The sequence below is a fragment of the Gossypium hirsutum genome, chromosome D05, assembly GCF_007990345.1.
Source record: "Gossypium hirsutum isolate 1008001.06 chromosome D05, Gossypium_hirsutum_v2.1, whole genome shotgun sequence".
In the NCBI taxonomy this organism is placed as follows: Eukaryota; Viridiplantae; Streptophyta; class Magnoliopsida; order Malvales; family Malvaceae; genus Gossypium; species Gossypium hirsutum.
Window position 1 is genome coordinate 22,690,714 of NC_053441.1, and position 17,933 is coordinate 22,708,646.

The 17,933-nt window shown below is 32.9% G+C and overlaps 2 protein-coding genes across 2 annotated transcripts; both read left to right on the forward strand.

Annotated features, from left to right (window-relative positions):
• The first annotated feature begins 6,414 nt into the window (after positions 1 to 6,414).
• LOC107914135 (2-oxoisovalerate dehydrogenase subunit alpha 1, mitochondrial) lies at positions 6,415 to 10,949 on the forward strand. Its single transcript, XM_016842924.2, has 9 exons — positions 6,415 to 6,939; positions 8,967 to 9,104; positions 9,214 to 9,396; positions 9,527 to 9,684; positions 9,791 to 9,890; positions 9,972 to 10,083; positions 10,177 to 10,316; positions 10,395 to 10,580; positions 10,666 to 10,949. The coding sequence occupies exons 1-9, from the start codon at positions 6,661 to 6,663 to the stop codon at positions 10,831 to 10,833; spliced, it is 1,464 nt and encodes a 487-aa protein (XP_016698413.1). The 5' UTR covers positions 6,415 to 6,660; the 3' UTR covers positions 10,834 to 10,949.
• Positions 10,950 to 11,557: 608 nt separating this feature from the next.
• LOC107915139 (proline-rich receptor-like protein kinase PERK3) lies at positions 11,558 to 16,080 on the forward strand. The gene is made up of 10 exons (XM_016844287.2): positions 11,558 to 11,807; positions 12,021 to 12,154; positions 12,869 to 12,966; positions 13,419 to 13,738; positions 13,988 to 14,437; positions 14,545 to 14,705; positions 14,903 to 14,976; positions 15,102 to 15,249; positions 15,343 to 15,492; positions 15,752 to 16,080. Exons 1-10 carry the CDS (start codon positions 11,633 to 11,635, stop codon positions 15,830 to 15,832), a joined length of 1,791 nt encoding a protein of 596 aa, XP_016699776.2. The 5' UTR covers positions 11,558 to 11,632; the 3' UTR covers positions 15,833 to 16,080.
• Positions 16,081 to 17,933: the final 1,853 nt, after the last annotated feature.

The following is a 17,933-nucleotide window of genomic DNA, read 5'->3' on the forward strand; positions in this document are numbered from 1 at the left end:
AAACATATTATTTATGAAAATGGTTTGTGCTAAAAATAATCTACATTCCACCCCATTTTCTTAAGTTATTTATTTTTCATATTATTGACGTAAAAAAACCTAGTTTTTTATTTGTTATTTTTTTTATAGAATCTGTTAATTTTTTTATGTGTAGAATTTATATATTATTATGTTTATATTATATTTTTAATAAATATACTTATGTTTTTATAATTATTTATTTTTTTATGTATACTATTTTTTATAAAATTATAAAACGCATAATTTTAAATTTTAAAAATTTAAAATAATATATAAAAATTGAAAAAATTAAAAAAATATTTAAATTTCAAGTTTTTGCAAAAAAAAAAACTTGAAATTTAAATGCCATTTTAGAATTTTAGAATTATATATTTTGGAATTTTATAAAAAAATATTTTAAAACTTTTTATAATTTTTTACATTTTTTGTAATAATATTATTAATTTCAACTAATTTCTTTTCAATTATCATATTTTTGTTGTAAATTTTAGTTTTATAATTTATATGTTTTTTTCTAGATTTTATATTTTTTCTGAATTTTTATATATTTATTTCTATTTTTATATTTTTAATGTGTCTATACATTAAATAATTTTTTTTTTGTAATACCCTCAAAATTTTGGTTTCTAAGAAAGGACAAGTGTTTTAAATATAAACTAAGTATTTGGAGAGAAAGTATGAATAATGAAATTTAGTAAGGATTAAATTGCAAAATTTTAAAAGTTGAAAGGTAAAAGTGTAAATTTATCATTTTAGAAAAAGGGGCAAAAATTTAAGAAATATTTTTTATGAATGTGACAGGGAGATATATTGATATATGAAGTTGGAAAATCAAGATAAGGACTAAATTGAATAAAATGGAAAATTACAAGACTAAAGTGTAATTTTCCCATTTTGTGAAGGAGGGACCTAAATGCAACTTTTCTATTTTTAAATAATATTTGGAGACAGAATGATGATGTTAAACACCTAAGCTCATGAATATTTTTAAGGAAAAATGTGGTAATTATGGATGAAAAGTGGCATAATTTAATTGGTTGATGAAATAAGGATTAAATTGAAAGAAAAGAAAATTGTAGATATTTCTATAGGAGAGGTAAAGTGGGATGGCAGAAACTTGGATAACAAAAATAAAAGGGAAAGAAAGAAAGAAAGCGAGAGAAAAAGAAAGAAAATTTTCCATGAATTTCGTATCTTAGAGTGTTATGGAAATATTTTCAATCATAGAAACAACTTAGATGAAGATGAAAGTGAAGGGAAAGCTTGAGAATGTGAAGAAAAATGTTTATTTCAAGTGAAGAAATAGGTAAGCACTTAATTGAAATTCAAGTTTTTTTTTTGAATGTTTGAGTATTTAAAACTTTAATATGAAATAAATAAATAAGATATGATTGTGAATATTGAATTTAGTAGTGAATACATAAATAAAGGTATGTTAGTAATGTAAGAAATGATAAAGTGATAATTTAGTGATTAATGAATTTCATGAAACTAAAGATTAAATTAGAAAGAGTGAAAATTTATTTATTTGTCATAAATTGATAAGTGAATAGAAGTTGTAAACTGAAATTATTATAGAGAGGACTAAATTGGAAAGTGTATAAAAATGTGCTATGTGAAACCAATATTGTGATTAAAGACTTAAATGAAGTGTTATGTAATAGTAATGAAGTGTAAAGTGATATAATAATTATTGAATTTACATGAAATTAAGGATTAAATTGTAAAATATTCAAAAGTTACTATGTGTGCTAAAATAGTGAAATAAAATATTTTAAGTGAAGTGTTATAAGGAAGTAAAGTGCTTAATGATAGTGTTGTGAATATATGTTATGTTTGTATTTTTATGAACTGTGAATAAAGTGATATATGTGAAATAAAAATGTAGTGAATGTGTTTATGTGATTCAAAGTGATATATGTGTGATATATCAAGTATGTTATATGAAAGTGACATGTAAATAAATGCCTTGGTGAACTCAAGAGGAAATATGATATGTGATAATGAAATGACTATGGAGTTGAGAGGGGTTGGGGGTTCGGATGGGAACTGGGTTGGTAATGCTGGGGTTCAGAGGGGATCAAGAGAGGAGTATTGGGTTATGTAATGTGTTAAATGGAGTTCCTCTATATTTTTTTGGAGTTCCCTTTAACAAAGTTCCATTATAGGTCGGGAGTTCATGTTTGGCCTAAATCTCTGCAATGTATCGAAATTGTTGAAATCCTTTAAGATTTACTAAGGACTGCAAAAAATGATATGTGAAAGTAAAAGTGTATGTGTATGTGTATGTGTATGTGTACGTGTTCGTGTACGTGTACGTGTACGTGTGTGTGTGTATGTGTAATAATATGTGAAAGTAAAGATAAATGGAACATGTGAATGAAGTGTTAAATGATATGTGTGAATTAAGTTGTAACAGCTCATTTTCAGTAAAATCGGAACAGTAGTTTCGATACCACAAATTCGAGTTCAGAAGAAAATTTATTTTAACAGTATTTTATGGTCTACCGTATGTTAGGAATATCGTATAAAAATTTTGTTAGGAAAATTTTACCAATTGTTTAATTGGATCAAATAACTATGGAATTCAAAATTTGAGGTCCTTATATGACAAAAAGACCATTAAAATGAGTTAGTAGATAAATATGATGATTCATCATTGGAAAATTAAATAAAGAAAATGATTAAATTGGAAAGATGAAATAATAAAAGATGATAAATTAATTAAATAAAAAATATCATTATTTATCATCATCTTTCCCAAATTAAAGACATGGAAACCCTAGCCATAAGAGCTTAAGCTCTAGCAAACTTACTTGGCTTAATTAGGTATGTGTTCTTGTCCCATTTTTAGTAATTTTCATATTTTCGAGATCGTAATAGCTTAATTTAGTTATCTCGGGGATTAATATGCAAAGTTATCAAAGTGTTAGGGTTTTTTCATGGACGAGTATAGTTGAATTATGAAATTTTATGGTAGAAAATAAAAAGTTGTTGATAGATAAACAACTTTGGTAAAGGAAATTTCGATGAAATTATGATTTAGGGACTAAATTGAAAAGTTGTAAAATTCATGAAAAATTCTAAAATTTTGTGAATTATACGGGCTGCTATTGTTACATGTAAAAACGACTAGGCTTGGAATAAGGATTAAATTGCATGAATTTCATTTTCCAAGCCTAGGGACGAAATCGTAATTAAATGAAAGTATAGGGGAAAAATGATAATTTTTCCAAAGGTGTGAATTGAATTGAATTGAATATGAGTTGATGTTAAATTCATTCATATAGATTAGGATAGACCAAATACGAAGTTAGAATTAGGAAAAGAGAAGGTATCGGATTAGTAGATTACAAATACACGAACACTTGTCGAAGTAAGTTCGTGTAACTAAATTGAGAATTTATATGTGTTAATTTAATTGTATGTATGTGAATGTATAATTGCCATGTATAAGAAATTTATCACATATCCGACAATGATCATCAAGTATTAAGTTCTGTTTGAATAAATAAAAATCGATGGATACAGGGTTCCCGAATTGGTTGTGGTCTTGCATGTGTTGCAGACACACCATAGCTCGAAAGAGCGTCTCGTTATTAGCTCTCATGAGCTTCCCGATATATGGTTCTTGCGAGCTTCCCGTTAATAGCTCTTCGGAACATCCCAATTGGTTGTGATCAGCATGTGTTGTGGACACACCACAGCTCTTATGAGTGTCTCGATATATAGCTCTTCGGAGCTTCTCGATTAAAGGCTCTTTCATGAGCTTCTCGATATTGGCTCTCTTGAACCTTCCCGATATTAGCTCGTATGAGCTTCTCATTAATGGCTCTCCGGAGCTTCCCGTTTATGTGCTTGTATGAGCATTCCTGAATATGAATTGACGGTTTACAGTTTTGTACACTTCATGTGTACTACCCTTGTATCCATCGATATTTTAAGTGGTTCAACGGGCAAAGTTCCGATATGAGATAATATGAATTTAAGATGAATTATTATGAGTAAATACTTGAAATACATGGATATGTTTTATTCATGATATATGGACATATGATGTGAAAAATATAAGTATATAGAAATTTGATTATTTTTGCGCTCACACATATTTCTTGATAATTATATGAAATATATGTCTAACATTGTTGATGAGGATATGTGTTAGGGCTTTTGGCCAAATTGCTTGAGTATGCTTTGTATGCTTACCTTAAGTGTAAATGAATGGTAAGTTAATTTTCATTATACGAACTTACTAAGCATTAAAATGCTTACTCTGGTTTATTTTCCCTGTTTTATAGTAATTCGGAAGCTCGTTGGGTTGGAAGCTTGGCGGAGATATCTCACACTATCCTTCGGCTCATTTCGGTATATGTAACAAACTAAATTTTGGTTATAATGGCATGTATAGGTTGAATTGGGCCATTGATGGCATGTATGTATTTTGGTTGTAACTAGCCATTGGAATGGCTTGTGATAGATATGTTTTGGTGAGTATATAAGAGTCTATATATATGGTTGATGTGTGTTTGAAATGAATGAGTGATGGAAATCATATAGATATATAGATGAATGATTGAAATGGCATATTTAGTACAAAGATGTTTTTATAAGTATTAGGTTAATTTGATAAAAATAAATACTTGGTTATATGTATTGATATGTCACGTATGATACTTGGTATTAGCTTGATTTGGATGTACTGTATTGGCTTGTCAATATATTAAAGTGTGAATGTAGGTGAAAGACAAATTGGGTAAGAAATAAGGCTTGAAAATGTCCTATTTCATCCACATGGGCAGAGACACGGGAGTGTGTCTCAGCCGTGTGTGACACACGGCCTAGCACATGGGCGTGTGGTTTGGTCGTGTGTCCCCTACATCTTTAAAATTGCAAAACAGAATGCTCAGAAATTTTCACACGGCCTAGCACACGGGCATGTGGCTTGGCCGTGTGACCCAAGTCAGTAACCTCTCTAATTTGGACACGGGCTGGGACATGGCCGTGTGTCCTTGATTCGAATGCCCACACGACCTGAGACACAGACATGTTACTCGACCGTGTGAGACACACGGCCTGGCCACACGAGCGTGTGTCCCCTGCATCTTGAAAATTTTTTGAAATTTTGCGAAAAATTCTCTGAGTACCCGATTTAGTCCCGAATTGTTTCTAATACATATTTTGGGCCTCGAGGGCTCATATAAGGGACAATATGATTGAATAGGATTGATTTTTGATATAAATGTTAAATGGTATGAAATATTTGTATTTGATTTGTAAATTTTGATAATGCTCTGTAACCCTGTCCCGGCGACGGATATGGGTTAGGGGTGTTACATAAGTGTTTATGTTATGTTTGTGAAATGAGAGAATGATTTTGATATGTGAATGTGAAAGTTAATTAGTGATAATATATGTGTTAAAGTAAAAACTATAAGTTATAAAGTTAATTTAAATAATTTTATGTTTTGGAAATGAATTAAAAGTTTAAGTATATTAGTGAAAAAAATTATGTGAATAAATGTTATTAAAATTTTATTTAAATTCTATATATATATATATATGGGGTAAGATTGAATTTAGTTGAGTGCTTACTAAGCTATTCACGTAGCTTAATGCGTTTATTTAAACGCATAGATAAAAGAAGCAGATAAAATATACAAGGAGTTCTTCTTCACAGGAATCACATCGACTCTCAAAGTTCCAAGTTCTTTTTGGTATATGTATAAATTTTGGACTTTAGAGATGGCATGTACTTAGGTTTGGTATAGTGTAAATATGAACTATAATTGTATAATAGAAATATTATAAGGCCAGTGTATGAATGTGATTTCAAAGATGATTATGTGCTTAAATGTAACATCTCTTGCTCGGATCTATTATCAAATCAGGTGATCAGTGTTACATGTTTTTACATAAAGATGCACGTGGCACTTTGTGATTGATTATAATATATATTTTTAACCTCTGGCAAAAAATGGACTAAAAAATAAAACGGAGGTGTGTTTTAGGTACCAAATTGGAAAGTGAATGTACTTTAGATGTCAAATGGACCAAAAAAAAATTTAGGCACCAAAGTGAAAAATTGGGTATACTTTAGGGGCCAAATCTAGATGAAGCCAAAAAATAACCCTATTAAATTTTGTTGGCATTGTTTATTGCTTTAAAAATGCTGAATGTTAAACTTGAACTTATTAACACAAAAATTGTCAATTAGCCTAATGAAAGAACCTAATTGATACAATGTTAATATTTTAATGACCAGATTAGAACATTTTGAAGTATAGTTACCAATTTAAAAGAGGAGAGATAGTTTGAAGAGGTTTGCTGAAATTAACCTTTATTGAAATAAACAAAAATGATAAATGTATGACCTGTCAATGTCTGAGTGTCGACCATATCTAATCTCCCGCCGAATGGCGTGTCGACAAAATAAAAAAAAGATATCTCTTCCACCTCACTTTGCCCTCCCATTTTCCTTCAATTCAATACCAATCCATTTACGTTCTTTCACATTGATTCCTTTTCAGTTTTCCTTCTATCTTTTCATTAATTATACCATCTAGGACTAGCTCTATAATCAAAAGACATAAAATCAAACAATAAAAAGAAAATAAAACCTTTGTTCTTAATTAATCTCCCATGGCGAATTGGTTGAGAATATCATCAAGAACCGTTGCCAACCACATAAAGAAACGTATGAACAAAGAGTTCATGGGGGGTGCTGTCCACGTTAACCAAAGTTCTGGTTTATGGTGGGGTTTGAACCGTGGAGGGCCGGTTTCTGATCGGAACCGGAGACATATGGATCCATTGGCATGGAACAGGGCTACCCTTCTCTGCGTTCAGCGTTTCAAGACCACCTTAGCTGAAAAGCAACATGATTCGTTTCTGTCTAGCGATAGTGATGATGATAATCAGGTACGTACTATTGGCTTGCCTTCTTTGCATGCTTATTACGCTTGAATGAAATTTTTGGGTTAATCTTGCTAAGTTAGTAATTCCCAAGAATGCTGAAAAATTTAAGAGGTTTTATATATATATATATATAATATAGTTATAACATTATTCATATTGAGTTACAGAATGAATGGAAAGTGATCTTTTTAATCATCTAATAATAAATAATAATTATCAAATGTTCATCTCAAAATCTTAAACTCCATCGGATGCACTTTCACTTCATGAAAAATGTCGTTTTCCGATAACTTTTCTGTAATAAAGTTTTACTCTCTCTCTTTTCTTTTTTTTCCAATGAAAAACGTGTAAAATATGAGCCGTTAAACAAGGGTATTGTTTTAGACGCCACTGTACGTTTTTCAGCTTGCCTTATCTGATTCGTATTGCTTTTTTCTTTGGGTTGAATTTGCTTCTTAATTATTTTATAATAATGGTCCTTTTAATTAAAGAAATTAGTATTCAAACCAAAAAAATGGGAGCACAAAGGTGATTATACCTAAATGTATATATCTGACTTGAGGATATTTTTTTCTAATCCTCTTAATTTTTTCTTAATCAATTGGTACAAACATGAACATAGTAAATTTTAAATTTATTAATATTAAAATATATTTTAAAATTGTATTAAATTTATGCAATAAATAATAGACGTAGTTATTTTTGCTTCATACTTAAAGAGAGAGAGAGAGAGAGAGATTTAGCCGACAACCTTTTGGTGTTGGCATAAAATATATTTCAATGGTTTTCAGAGTTGAATTTCCGACGACCTCACTTTTAGTCACAATTATAAAAAGAAAAGGAAAGGAATAGAGATGGGCTCCTAGAAGTAAAAATGAAGGCATAAAAGCGACAAAAAGAAATGGGGGAACAGACGTCTCACACTGGAACTCTTCTACCATCTTCTTGTTCAGCACAATAATTAATAGTAGGAAAACAACAACCACCAAAAAAAAACCAAACAAACGTGGGCTGGCTTTTACTTGCTTTGCTTCAATTCAATCAATCAGGGTGAATGCAAGTCTCTATCTTCTAACGCATTCGACCTTGGATGGATGCTAATCTCTAATCTCACGGTACTAACGCTACCACGTCTTAATTGCCCTTACTTCAACTAAACCCACCAACAAGACATCTCAAATTTTTATCATTTAATTATCATTCAAGATTGGGTTGGGGCTTGGGTGATCCACCTGACCCTCTTCCTCTTAAATTTATATAAATTATTTTTATTTAAATTTACTATATAAATATTAATTTATGATATTTAAACCCTAAAAATATTTTAGGTAGGATACAACTCATATTTTACATTTACAATAAAAAATTAAAATTAATGAAGAGATTGACGTAATTAAAAGACAAGATGCATGTAGACCTATTCATAGGTAGGTTAGATTATTTGTTCAAGTTTGAAAATCCACCCTAAATATGAAAAGATTTGGACAAAAAAACGAGATTTGAAAATTGAGCTTGAATAAAAAACTAGATTCGTTTAAAATATGGATCGAGTTTAAACTTCAACATTCAAAGTCCGAGCTTGATCTAACCCAACCTATTTTATACTTTTGTAATATGTTTTCATTTAATTTTGATATATTATATAATTTAATTTTATAATAATATAATATTATATAAACATTAAAAAAATTATGTTGTGATGTCTAAATTTAAAATTTTAACAAAACAAAACCCACCTTATAAATAATATATTTAAAAAATAATAAGTGTGCCTAAAATACGTTTATGTTAATTATTCATAAATATGTACAAATATTTTGAGTAGAGTTTGTACAAATACAAATGTATTAGCATCATGCATGGTCTCAATACAAACCCCGTCCAATCTGATCCCGCACCTGAACGCTTAAAGCTGCATGAAACCTATATAGTAGTACATTTGTACAGGAGGGGAATCATATAGCTGAGAGGAGAATTTAGCATATTTGAAATTTATCACTAATAAATTATAAATGACCTTGGCATGGCAGTCAGTGGACTTTCCGGGGGGGAAAGTTTCCTATACTTCCGAAATGAGTTTCATCTCAGAATCTTCACAGACCAGAGTACCTTGCTATCGAGTTCTGGAAGATGATGGAGACTTGATTTCGGACTGTGATTTTCAACAGGTTTTCGTTTTGCTTCTCGGTTTAAAATATTGACAATGCTAACCTTTTAATACCCTCATTAAAACTCAAAAATATTGTAAAGTTAAAAAATAATAATATATTATTGCAGGTAAGCAAAGAAGATGCAGTAAAAATGTACAGTAACATGGTGACTTTACAAATAATGGATAACATATTCTATGAAGCACAAAGGCAAGGAAGAATATCTTTTTACCTCACCTCTGCTGGTGAAGAAGCAATTAGCATAGCCTCTGCTGCTGCTCTCTCTGAACAAGACATTATCTTGCCTCAGGTGAACACCTACTACTCCTCTCTTTTTTCGACTTCCCAACACAGCAAGAAGCAAAACAACAGTTAATATTAGTCCACTGTCTTGTCTGTGTGATTGAAATTGAAGCATTATTTAACCAATGTAATGCCAGTACCGTGAACCGGGAGTTTTGTTATGGCGTGGTTTCACGTTGCAAGAATTCGCCGACCAGTGCTTTGGAAACAAAGCTGATTATGGAAAAGGCCGGCAGATGCCGATTCATTATGGGTCCAAAAAGCACAATTTCTTCACCATTTCGTCTCCCATTGCGTAAGGCTTCTACACCCCATCTTAAACTGCTACTGCTCTTTACATAATCCGCATAAATTTTCCTCGAATGTACCTAAGTTTACCAACTTTTGGCGTTCATTTCTAGAACACAACTTCCCCAAGCTGCAGGCATAGCTTATTCTCTTAAAATGGACAACAAAAAAGCATGTGTTGTGTCATACATTGGAGATGGTGGCACCAGTGAAGTAAGTAGACGAATAATCTCATACTTTATTTGCTTATTATAGACTAGTTAACTCATGGTTTTCCATTTTTATCTGTTGCAGGGTGATTTTCATGCTGGTTTAAATTTTGCAGCAGTTATGGAAGCTCCAGTCATTTTCTTCTGTCGCAACAATGGCTGGGCAATCAGTACAAATGTATCTGAACAATTTCGAAGTACGTTAGCTTTCCTCATTGTTTGCTTAAAGGGAGCCCCTCTAGAGTTTCCAGTTTGGAACTTATTTAGAATACATTAATTATGATGGGCAGGTGATGGCATTGTTGTAAAGGGTCGAGCCTATGGAATCAGAAGCATCAGGGTGGATGGAAATGATGCACTTGCTGTTTACAGTGCAGTTTCTGCAGCCCGAGAAATGGCTATAAATGAGCAGAGACCAATTCTTATTGAGGTGACGTCTCATCCAGGATTTAAAGCAAAATAACGACCGTAACCTCGTGTTTTAAGCTTTTATTTTACTTAATTTCAGGCCCTTACATACAGAGTAGGACACCATTCCACATCTGATGATTCAACCAAGTATCGCCAGCTTGATGAAATTGTCTACTGGAAAAAGGCTAGGAACCCTGTAAACAGATTTCGAAACTGGGTTCAAAATATTGGCTGGTGGAGTGAACAACAAGAAGCTCAGCTTCGGAACAGTGTGAGGAAACAGGTGATCATTTGATTAATCGGTTTTGATTACCAGAAATTTGCATTTTGGTTCATGTTTGTAATACACAGAAAGCAATTTGGTGCAGTTATTGGAAGCAATTCAGGTGGCAGAGAAAACTGAGAAGCCTCCACTTTCGGAGTTGTTCACCGATGTGTATGATCATCCACCATCAAACCTTGAGGAACAAGAGAAACATCTCAGGGAAACCGTCACCAGACATCCAAAAGATTACCCTTCCGATATTTCTGTCTAGATTTTTCTTCATCTCTATTAAGATTGTTTTTCTCAACGTTTGAAGTAAGATGAAGCTGTTAATATGTAAGGATTTGCATGATGTCGATAAAGCACTTTCCTGTATTAATTTGTGTATATGCATTTGGCATTTGATTTCAGCAAGAAACCTGGCGACTTTTCCTCTTAAAATGAGCTTTTATTATTAGAAAACTTTGTAAGTGTTAGTAACTGAAGCAAACCCCTGCAGTTCATAAAATTAACAACTGAGGTAATTTTGCATAAACACAAAGTTGACTCAACAAGCAAATTTATCAATCGTTATCACTGTATATAAACAGAAAGTTGAAATTTTATTTATATATTTTGATAAGCCTAGTATTTGCCGAAATGCTATTGAACTAATCCATATTAACTTTTTATATCTATTTTTAAATTAAAAAATATATAAAAAACATACAGAACAGTTGTAATAATCCACACTTCTAAGGAGGCAAAGTAATTAAAAGGACATGAAAATTTGGTGAATGGTCAGCAACACCTTGAAATTAATGTTGCCATATTCTCTTTGTTACGGGACGGCACATTTCCCTTAACTTTGTGGTGAAATCATACGGCATATCCAAAGGCATATTTCCTCCGATATGCTCAACAATCTTTCCCGATATTCACGCAAACTAGACGAAAGAAGAAAAAAAAAAGAGAGCTTCAACAAATAATCAAATTCAATTCATTTCACAGTTTTATCATAAACCCATCAAACAACAAGTAGTAAGATTTAAAACTCAAGTGATCAAAGAGAAGTAAGTAAGGTAGCCATAATGGGGACAACACCTCCTTCACCATCGCATGTTGTTATAGCATTGGATGCAACAAAAGATTATAACGAACGAGAGCTGCGAATTGCCATACAAAATATATTAGTAAGAGGTGACATTCTACGTGTTGGTGATACGCTTCTTATGCTTGGAGTTTTGCATAGATTCACTCACCCAAGTAAGTGCAATTTCTTCTTCATTCCCTATTGCTACCTACTGCTACAAACAAGTGCTCAAGCAAAGCAATCGCGATCCCCATCAATTTTTGTTGTACCTATATCTATTCACTTTAGTTGGTGGATAAAACGTTTTACAACATGTCTACTCACCCTGTTGTTGTCTTTAATGTTCCCTTGTCTCCTGTTCTCCTCTCTGGGTTGGTGCACTGCAGTGGGTTACCAGAGCAAAGCATGTCCTGAATCTTTTGGAACAAGCATCCGCGCCATGAAGGAAGAAATCTCAAAGAAGGTTGATGCATATGTTAATATGCTCCAACAAAGTGCTGAAGATTGTGAAGACCAAGGGGTAAAGTTTCTCTTGTATTACATTACATAGATGCAATTTTTAGTTTTATTTTCCGCTAAGTTTGTTTAATAAGATGGCAAGTGATCGGATAGAGCACACAGGCTCACTGTCACTTTCTTTACTCACTGATGTCACGTTAGGGTTTCAAAGGCTAGATTTGGCTATGAACTTGAAGCTTGAAAATGGATATATATCTCTGAAATTGCATACATTCCTACTGAAAGATTCTCATTTAGAAGTGTTGTGGATTCAAACTCTCTTGAATTTATTATGGCCATTCACTGTGTTGGGATGCACTTGCCTATTTGGTGAACTTAAATATAACTATTGAGAAATATATCAATCTGAAAAAGGGTGTGTCAACATAGCAGTCTTCATGTGTATCAGTTCAGTAATACATCCAACAGTTTGGTTAAATCCTAGGAAGAGGAGATGGGTGGGATGGGAGCAGGCTACGCCTTGGTTTTTAGCTCAAGAATCACTAGACCTTTTGAACAAAGGAAGCGCCTTCCTTAAAAGGGGTTCGTCAGATTTATAATAAATGTAAAATTATACCCTAGAAAAATTTCTATGGATCATGGACCTATCCAGATCTATCATCAAAACAAACACTACACAGCTGGAAGCAGCATGCACATATCAGTTTTATCTGGATTCTGATCCCTCCCCCACTTATCGTGCTCTGTTGGTGATAGTAACAATTTTCATGTATAGGTAAACATTGAAGTTAAAATTACAGCTGGATTTCCCATAAAGAATGTCATTATACAAGAGGTGCAAACCTATAATGCAGCATGGGTTTTCCTTGATAGGTAAATATTTTGTATTCTGGATACTTGGATCATCATTTACCTTGGACACTTTCCTAGTTATCTGTTTTATGTTTGACTGTTGAAAATTATTCCTTCACTAATGAAGGTTTTCCATCTTTGACACTTTCTTGATAGTACAATCATGTAGTGTTTGATTTTACTATTTCTTATATATCAATAGGTAGCATCTTGTATGCATAATCTTCAATACTGGTTTCAATGGGAAAAGAATTAACAATCTCTATTTCCAAGGCTCTGGTGATATGCTTACTTGCTTTTAATCTAGAATTAGAAGCTAATTACACATGTCGAAAATTGAAACATGATATAATTATTGATCATTTGATATCTTTGGTTTGACATGTTTGATGAAAGCATATTGGTAACTTCAGCTGCTTCCTTTCTGTATTCCTTTAACTATGTCATGTCATGTTGACTTACAATCTTAACAGGCATTTTAGACGGGATTTGAAGTTATATGTTAAACAGATACCTTGTAAGGTTGCATTAGTTGATGATAGCTTGAACGTGGAAGTTTTGAGGAATCATACTCTAAGTCAAACAGATGTGGTAGGACAGAAACCTTCATATCCTTCCGTGTCCAAGCCAGTGCCACAGTTTGGTGAAAATATCGAGCAGTCAGAAATCTCTGTTAGAAGCTACTCCTGGACCCCGATTTCAATTGAAAACTCCAGTAGTGGCCACTTGATGCCTTCGTTTACATTAAAATCAGAGGAGCAGAACTTCTCATCTTCTAAGCTGGAAAAATCAGGTAATTCAATATGTTTGCAGTTTTACATGAGTTGACAAATACTATATGTTGCTTTCCACGTCCAATTCTAAACATTTTTCCTTATGCACGGAATGGTTTCTTCCTTTCTGCTCCATTAATTCTCTTAATAGTACTTAGCATAGATAAATTTTAGATTCATTATGATCATACATGGCAACCTATTGAACGGCTTAGCATCAGTAATAATGGATTACTTCCCTCAGTATTTAACAGAGATACGTATTTCAGATACACATTCAAGAGGAGAAAATAAGCAACCTACTATGACCTTTTTCCAAAGGAAAAGAAGAAGTTGCTGCCATACTAAAAGCTCAGGAGCACCTCTTCTTTGTGCTGCTTGTGGGCTAAGGACTGAAATGTACATCCAAGATTCTAAGAAATTCACTTATTCAGTGATTCAACAAGCCACCAATGATTTTTCCATGGAGAACTTGCTTGGAGAAGGTGGATACGGCCGTGTATATAAAGGTAAGCTTAAAGATGGACAGCTCATTGCGGCAAAGGTTAGGAAACAGGAAAGCACCCAAGGATTTACTGAATTTAATTCTGAGGTATCTGTCTTAAGTTTCGCTCGACATAAGAATATTGTGATGCTGCTGGGTTATTTTTGCAAGGACAAACTCAACATTTTGGTATATGAGTATATATGCAACAAGTCTCTTCATTGGCATTTATTTGGTAAACTCAATTCTAGTATCATCTCATGTTTCTTACATTAAATTTTGTAAACTGAATTACTTTTTTAAAATTTTCTAATCTGCTTGGAAATGGGGACATTTCCACAGATAATACAGAAAATGTTCTTGACTGGCACCAAAGACGTGCTATTGCAATCGGCACTGCAAAGGGCTTGCGTTTTCTTCATGAAGAATGCCGTGGGGGTCCTATTATTCATAGGGACATGCGTCCAAGCAATATACTTCTCACACATGACTTAGTTCCAATGGTAAATTAATTATGTTCTTTAATGTTCGACTTTATCAATATGAGTTCATTTATTCTTTACAACATAAACCATTGATTATAACTAGGCATCAGCATTATGATAAAGTCCATTGGTATTAACGTATGATTTTGAAACAAGGTGAAAAGTCCTTTCTATGAATTTGCTTGCTCACTCGAATAATTGTTTTATACACACAGCTAGGTGACTTTGGTCTTGCCAGAAGGAAAATAGATGAAGATACTCTACAGACAACAGTACTTGGAACACTAGGGTAGGACTTTCATTCATTTTCAGACTGTATGCGCCTGATTTTTTGAGGACTTCCATTCATTTTCAGACTGTATGCGCCTGATTTTTACTGTTAAACTAGTGTAACTGGACTTTTGGTTCATGTAGATACCTTGCACCAGAGTATGCGGAGAACGGATTTGTTTCAGTGAGGACAGACGTTTATGCGTTTGGGATAGTTCTGCTACAACTAATGTCAGGGCGCAAAGTAATTGATCTGGAAAGTAAAGGACAACACGTATCTCTGCGACAGTGGGTATGTTGGTTTCAATGGCCACAAACTTAGATGTGTAGGCATTGATAAATTTTCTACTTATTCTTATGGCTCTGATGCTATTTGTCCATTTAGGCAAAACCGTTGATCAAAAAGCTTGCACTACACGAGCTCATTGATCCTCGAATCGGAGAGTCATATGACAGTTATCAACTATACCTCATGGCTAAAACAGCTTACTTATGTGTGCAAAGAAGCCCTGAAATGAGGCCATCAATGGGGGAGGTAATTGTCCTTTGATGCACACCATATAATCATAAGAACTTAATTTCAATTGTCAGTTTTGGTAGGGGGTGTACCGGTGTAAGTTAAATCAATAATCTGCAAAACAAAAGCATTATCACGTTGATTATGTTTCAAAGTTAGCAGAATGAAAGGCTACCAGAAATCACTGTTTCTTCTAATTATGATCAATGTCATCGCCTTGTTTCCATTAACTCTGTGTTTGAATAGTAATATTGAATTGATAGGTTACATCCCACAGGTTTTGCGGCTTCTCGAAGGAGAGAGCGATCATTTCCATCGCTTGAAGGACAAGATTGGGCCTCATTATACAAAGCGATGAACAACAACTACACCCAATCAAGATTTCAAAGCATGTCCGTCATTGTCAACATGAGAATGCTGATTTGATTAATGGGTAGAAGTAGTAGTTGAAATTTGTAAATGTATATACAAACATATTTGTTTATATTATATGAGAGTGAGACATTGACTGGAACAAAGGCTAAAAATCATAACTGATGGAACACTCTAGTTAGTGCTGGGGATTACCACATGTTGGCATGCACCAAGTTTTAAAGCATTTGTGAATCTGATTTGGCCCACACAGATTATGATTTAGACATGTAACCAAAGACTCAAGTATGTTTTGTTTCTCTTCCTCGCCTTGAAGAAGTGGGGTTTTTCTAAGGGGAGTCTTTGCCCTTTCTCTTGGCCTGCCCCCTTCGTTTCTTTTTCTTTTTGCGCTCCTATGCTTTGTCTGTGTTGCTTGCCTATATGGATCTAAGCGGGTGTCCGCCTGGCGTAGAAACAAGGACCACAAGAAGTTTGAGCCATGGCCTCCTCCGCTGTTATTGACAAGTTTGAAGTAATAGTGTAGTCTTAACCTTTCTGTCCCAAGAAAAAAAAAGTGCAAAGGCCTAAAAGTTGTTGCGACTCTAGCCATGAATAGATCCTACGTGTTGTTGTTTTGGCCTAGAGGGTTGCATGCAATTCTGGTTTTATTCGGGTTAAGCTGTATTTAGAAGATTGTTACAAGGCCTGCAAAGGTGAGGGAGGGTTCACTCCAGGGAGTTGCTGCTATGGCTTCTCCTGTCAAGGTTTGGATACTGATCCCACTATTTTTTTTGTCTCATTACTGTGCGTTTGTTTTGTTTGGATACCTTCCTTAGCTGTGCGGGCTTAAGATTTCGTATTTTGTTGGTCCTTTCAAGCTTATATTTTGTTGTGGCAATTGCTCAGGGGTTCATCCTTTCGGATAAATAAGTTGAAACGACTAAACTCAATCCAATTAATAAGTTCGAACCCCTGGATTGTCTAGTCATAAACCCTTGGCTGTTTTTGTTTTTGTATTTTTACACTCATGTATGCCCGCTGGCCAGAGGGTGTTTTAAACGAAATAAGATGATGTTTCCTTTTTATTAAAAAAAAATTATATTATTAGTGAATAAATTATGGGCAAGTTTTAGTTTTAGATTATTTAACTAAAAAATATATAATTTGGTCACTTCTTTGGTCATCTGCATATTAAGTGGCAATTTTTAATTGGTATAATAACAATTTTAATTCTCAACTTTTATATTTTATGTCAATTTGACCCATATTCATTATATATATATATATATATATAAACCTCAAATTCATTAAAACTTTGAAGTTCATATTATGGATTTAAGTTTTAGTTCTCTATTCATATTAAAAGAAAATTAAAATCTCTAAAACAATCAATTATAAACCATAAAAATAAAGTATGGTAATTAGGTTCAATAATTGCTCAATTAAATTCATACGATCAAATTAAAATATAATAAAATATTAGAATTTACAAGTTATTCCTTTCGACACAATTATTTTGTATTTTCATAATGCAGTTCGTGAAATTCATACAGTCATGTGTCTAGCTCGTATTGCTCCTAAAACTTGCTCTGATTTTTCGTTTTTCGCTCCTAAATGTTCTCCTAAATATAGAAACATGAATTTAAAGGATTAGGAGTATAAAATTTACTATTTTACATACAAAAACATATTAAAAATGAGACTAAAACATGTTATTTTTAGTATTTATCAAACTATAAATAGGAGCATAATGAATTTCAGCGAACTCGAATCCACGTCCCCTATATTGACAATAATACTTATAGAAGAAAATTCAAATTATTCTTAAACAAACGTAGTCAAATTTACAATATAAAAAGTCCCGATGTACAATACAGAAAGCTAAAACGTAGTGTAGGTGACGTAACGATCACGCGCACAACTGAGAGTGGGTTTACAATTGTTATGCATACACAAAATACATTGAAGAGATGAGATCAGGTGGCCGCGTCATTTCTGAGTAAGAAACCAATACAATATTAAATATGTAAAACGAATACAATCTCTGTCTGTCACTTTTGCTTTTATTCCATAAATGTTCTGTTGTTACACATAAATTCAAAAACCAT

Coding starts and splice junctions, on each gene's coding strand:
- LOC107915139 (XM_016844287.2), top strand. CDS start 11,633: ATGGGGACAACACCTCCTTCACCATCGCATGTTGTTATAGCATTGGAT. Junction 14,977..15,101: donor ACAGTACTTGGAACACTAGG/GTAGGACTTTCA, acceptor TGGTTCATGTAG/ATACCTTGCACCAGAGTATG. Junction 15,250..15,342: donor ACGTATCTCTGCGACAGTGG/GTATGTTGGTTT, acceptor TTGTCCATTTAG/GCAAAACCGTTGATCAAAAA.
- LOC107914135 (XM_016842924.2), top strand. CDS start 6,661: ATGGCGAATTGGTTGAGAATATCATCAAGAACCGTTGCCAACCACATA. Junction 6,940..8,966: donor ATAGTGATGATGATAATCAG/GTACGTACTATT, acceptor TTGGCATGGCAG/TCAGTGGACTTTCCGGGGGG. Junction 10,084..10,176: donor TGTATCTGAACAATTTCGAA/GTACGTTAGCTT, acceptor TATGATGGGCAG/GTGATGGCATTGTTGTAAAG.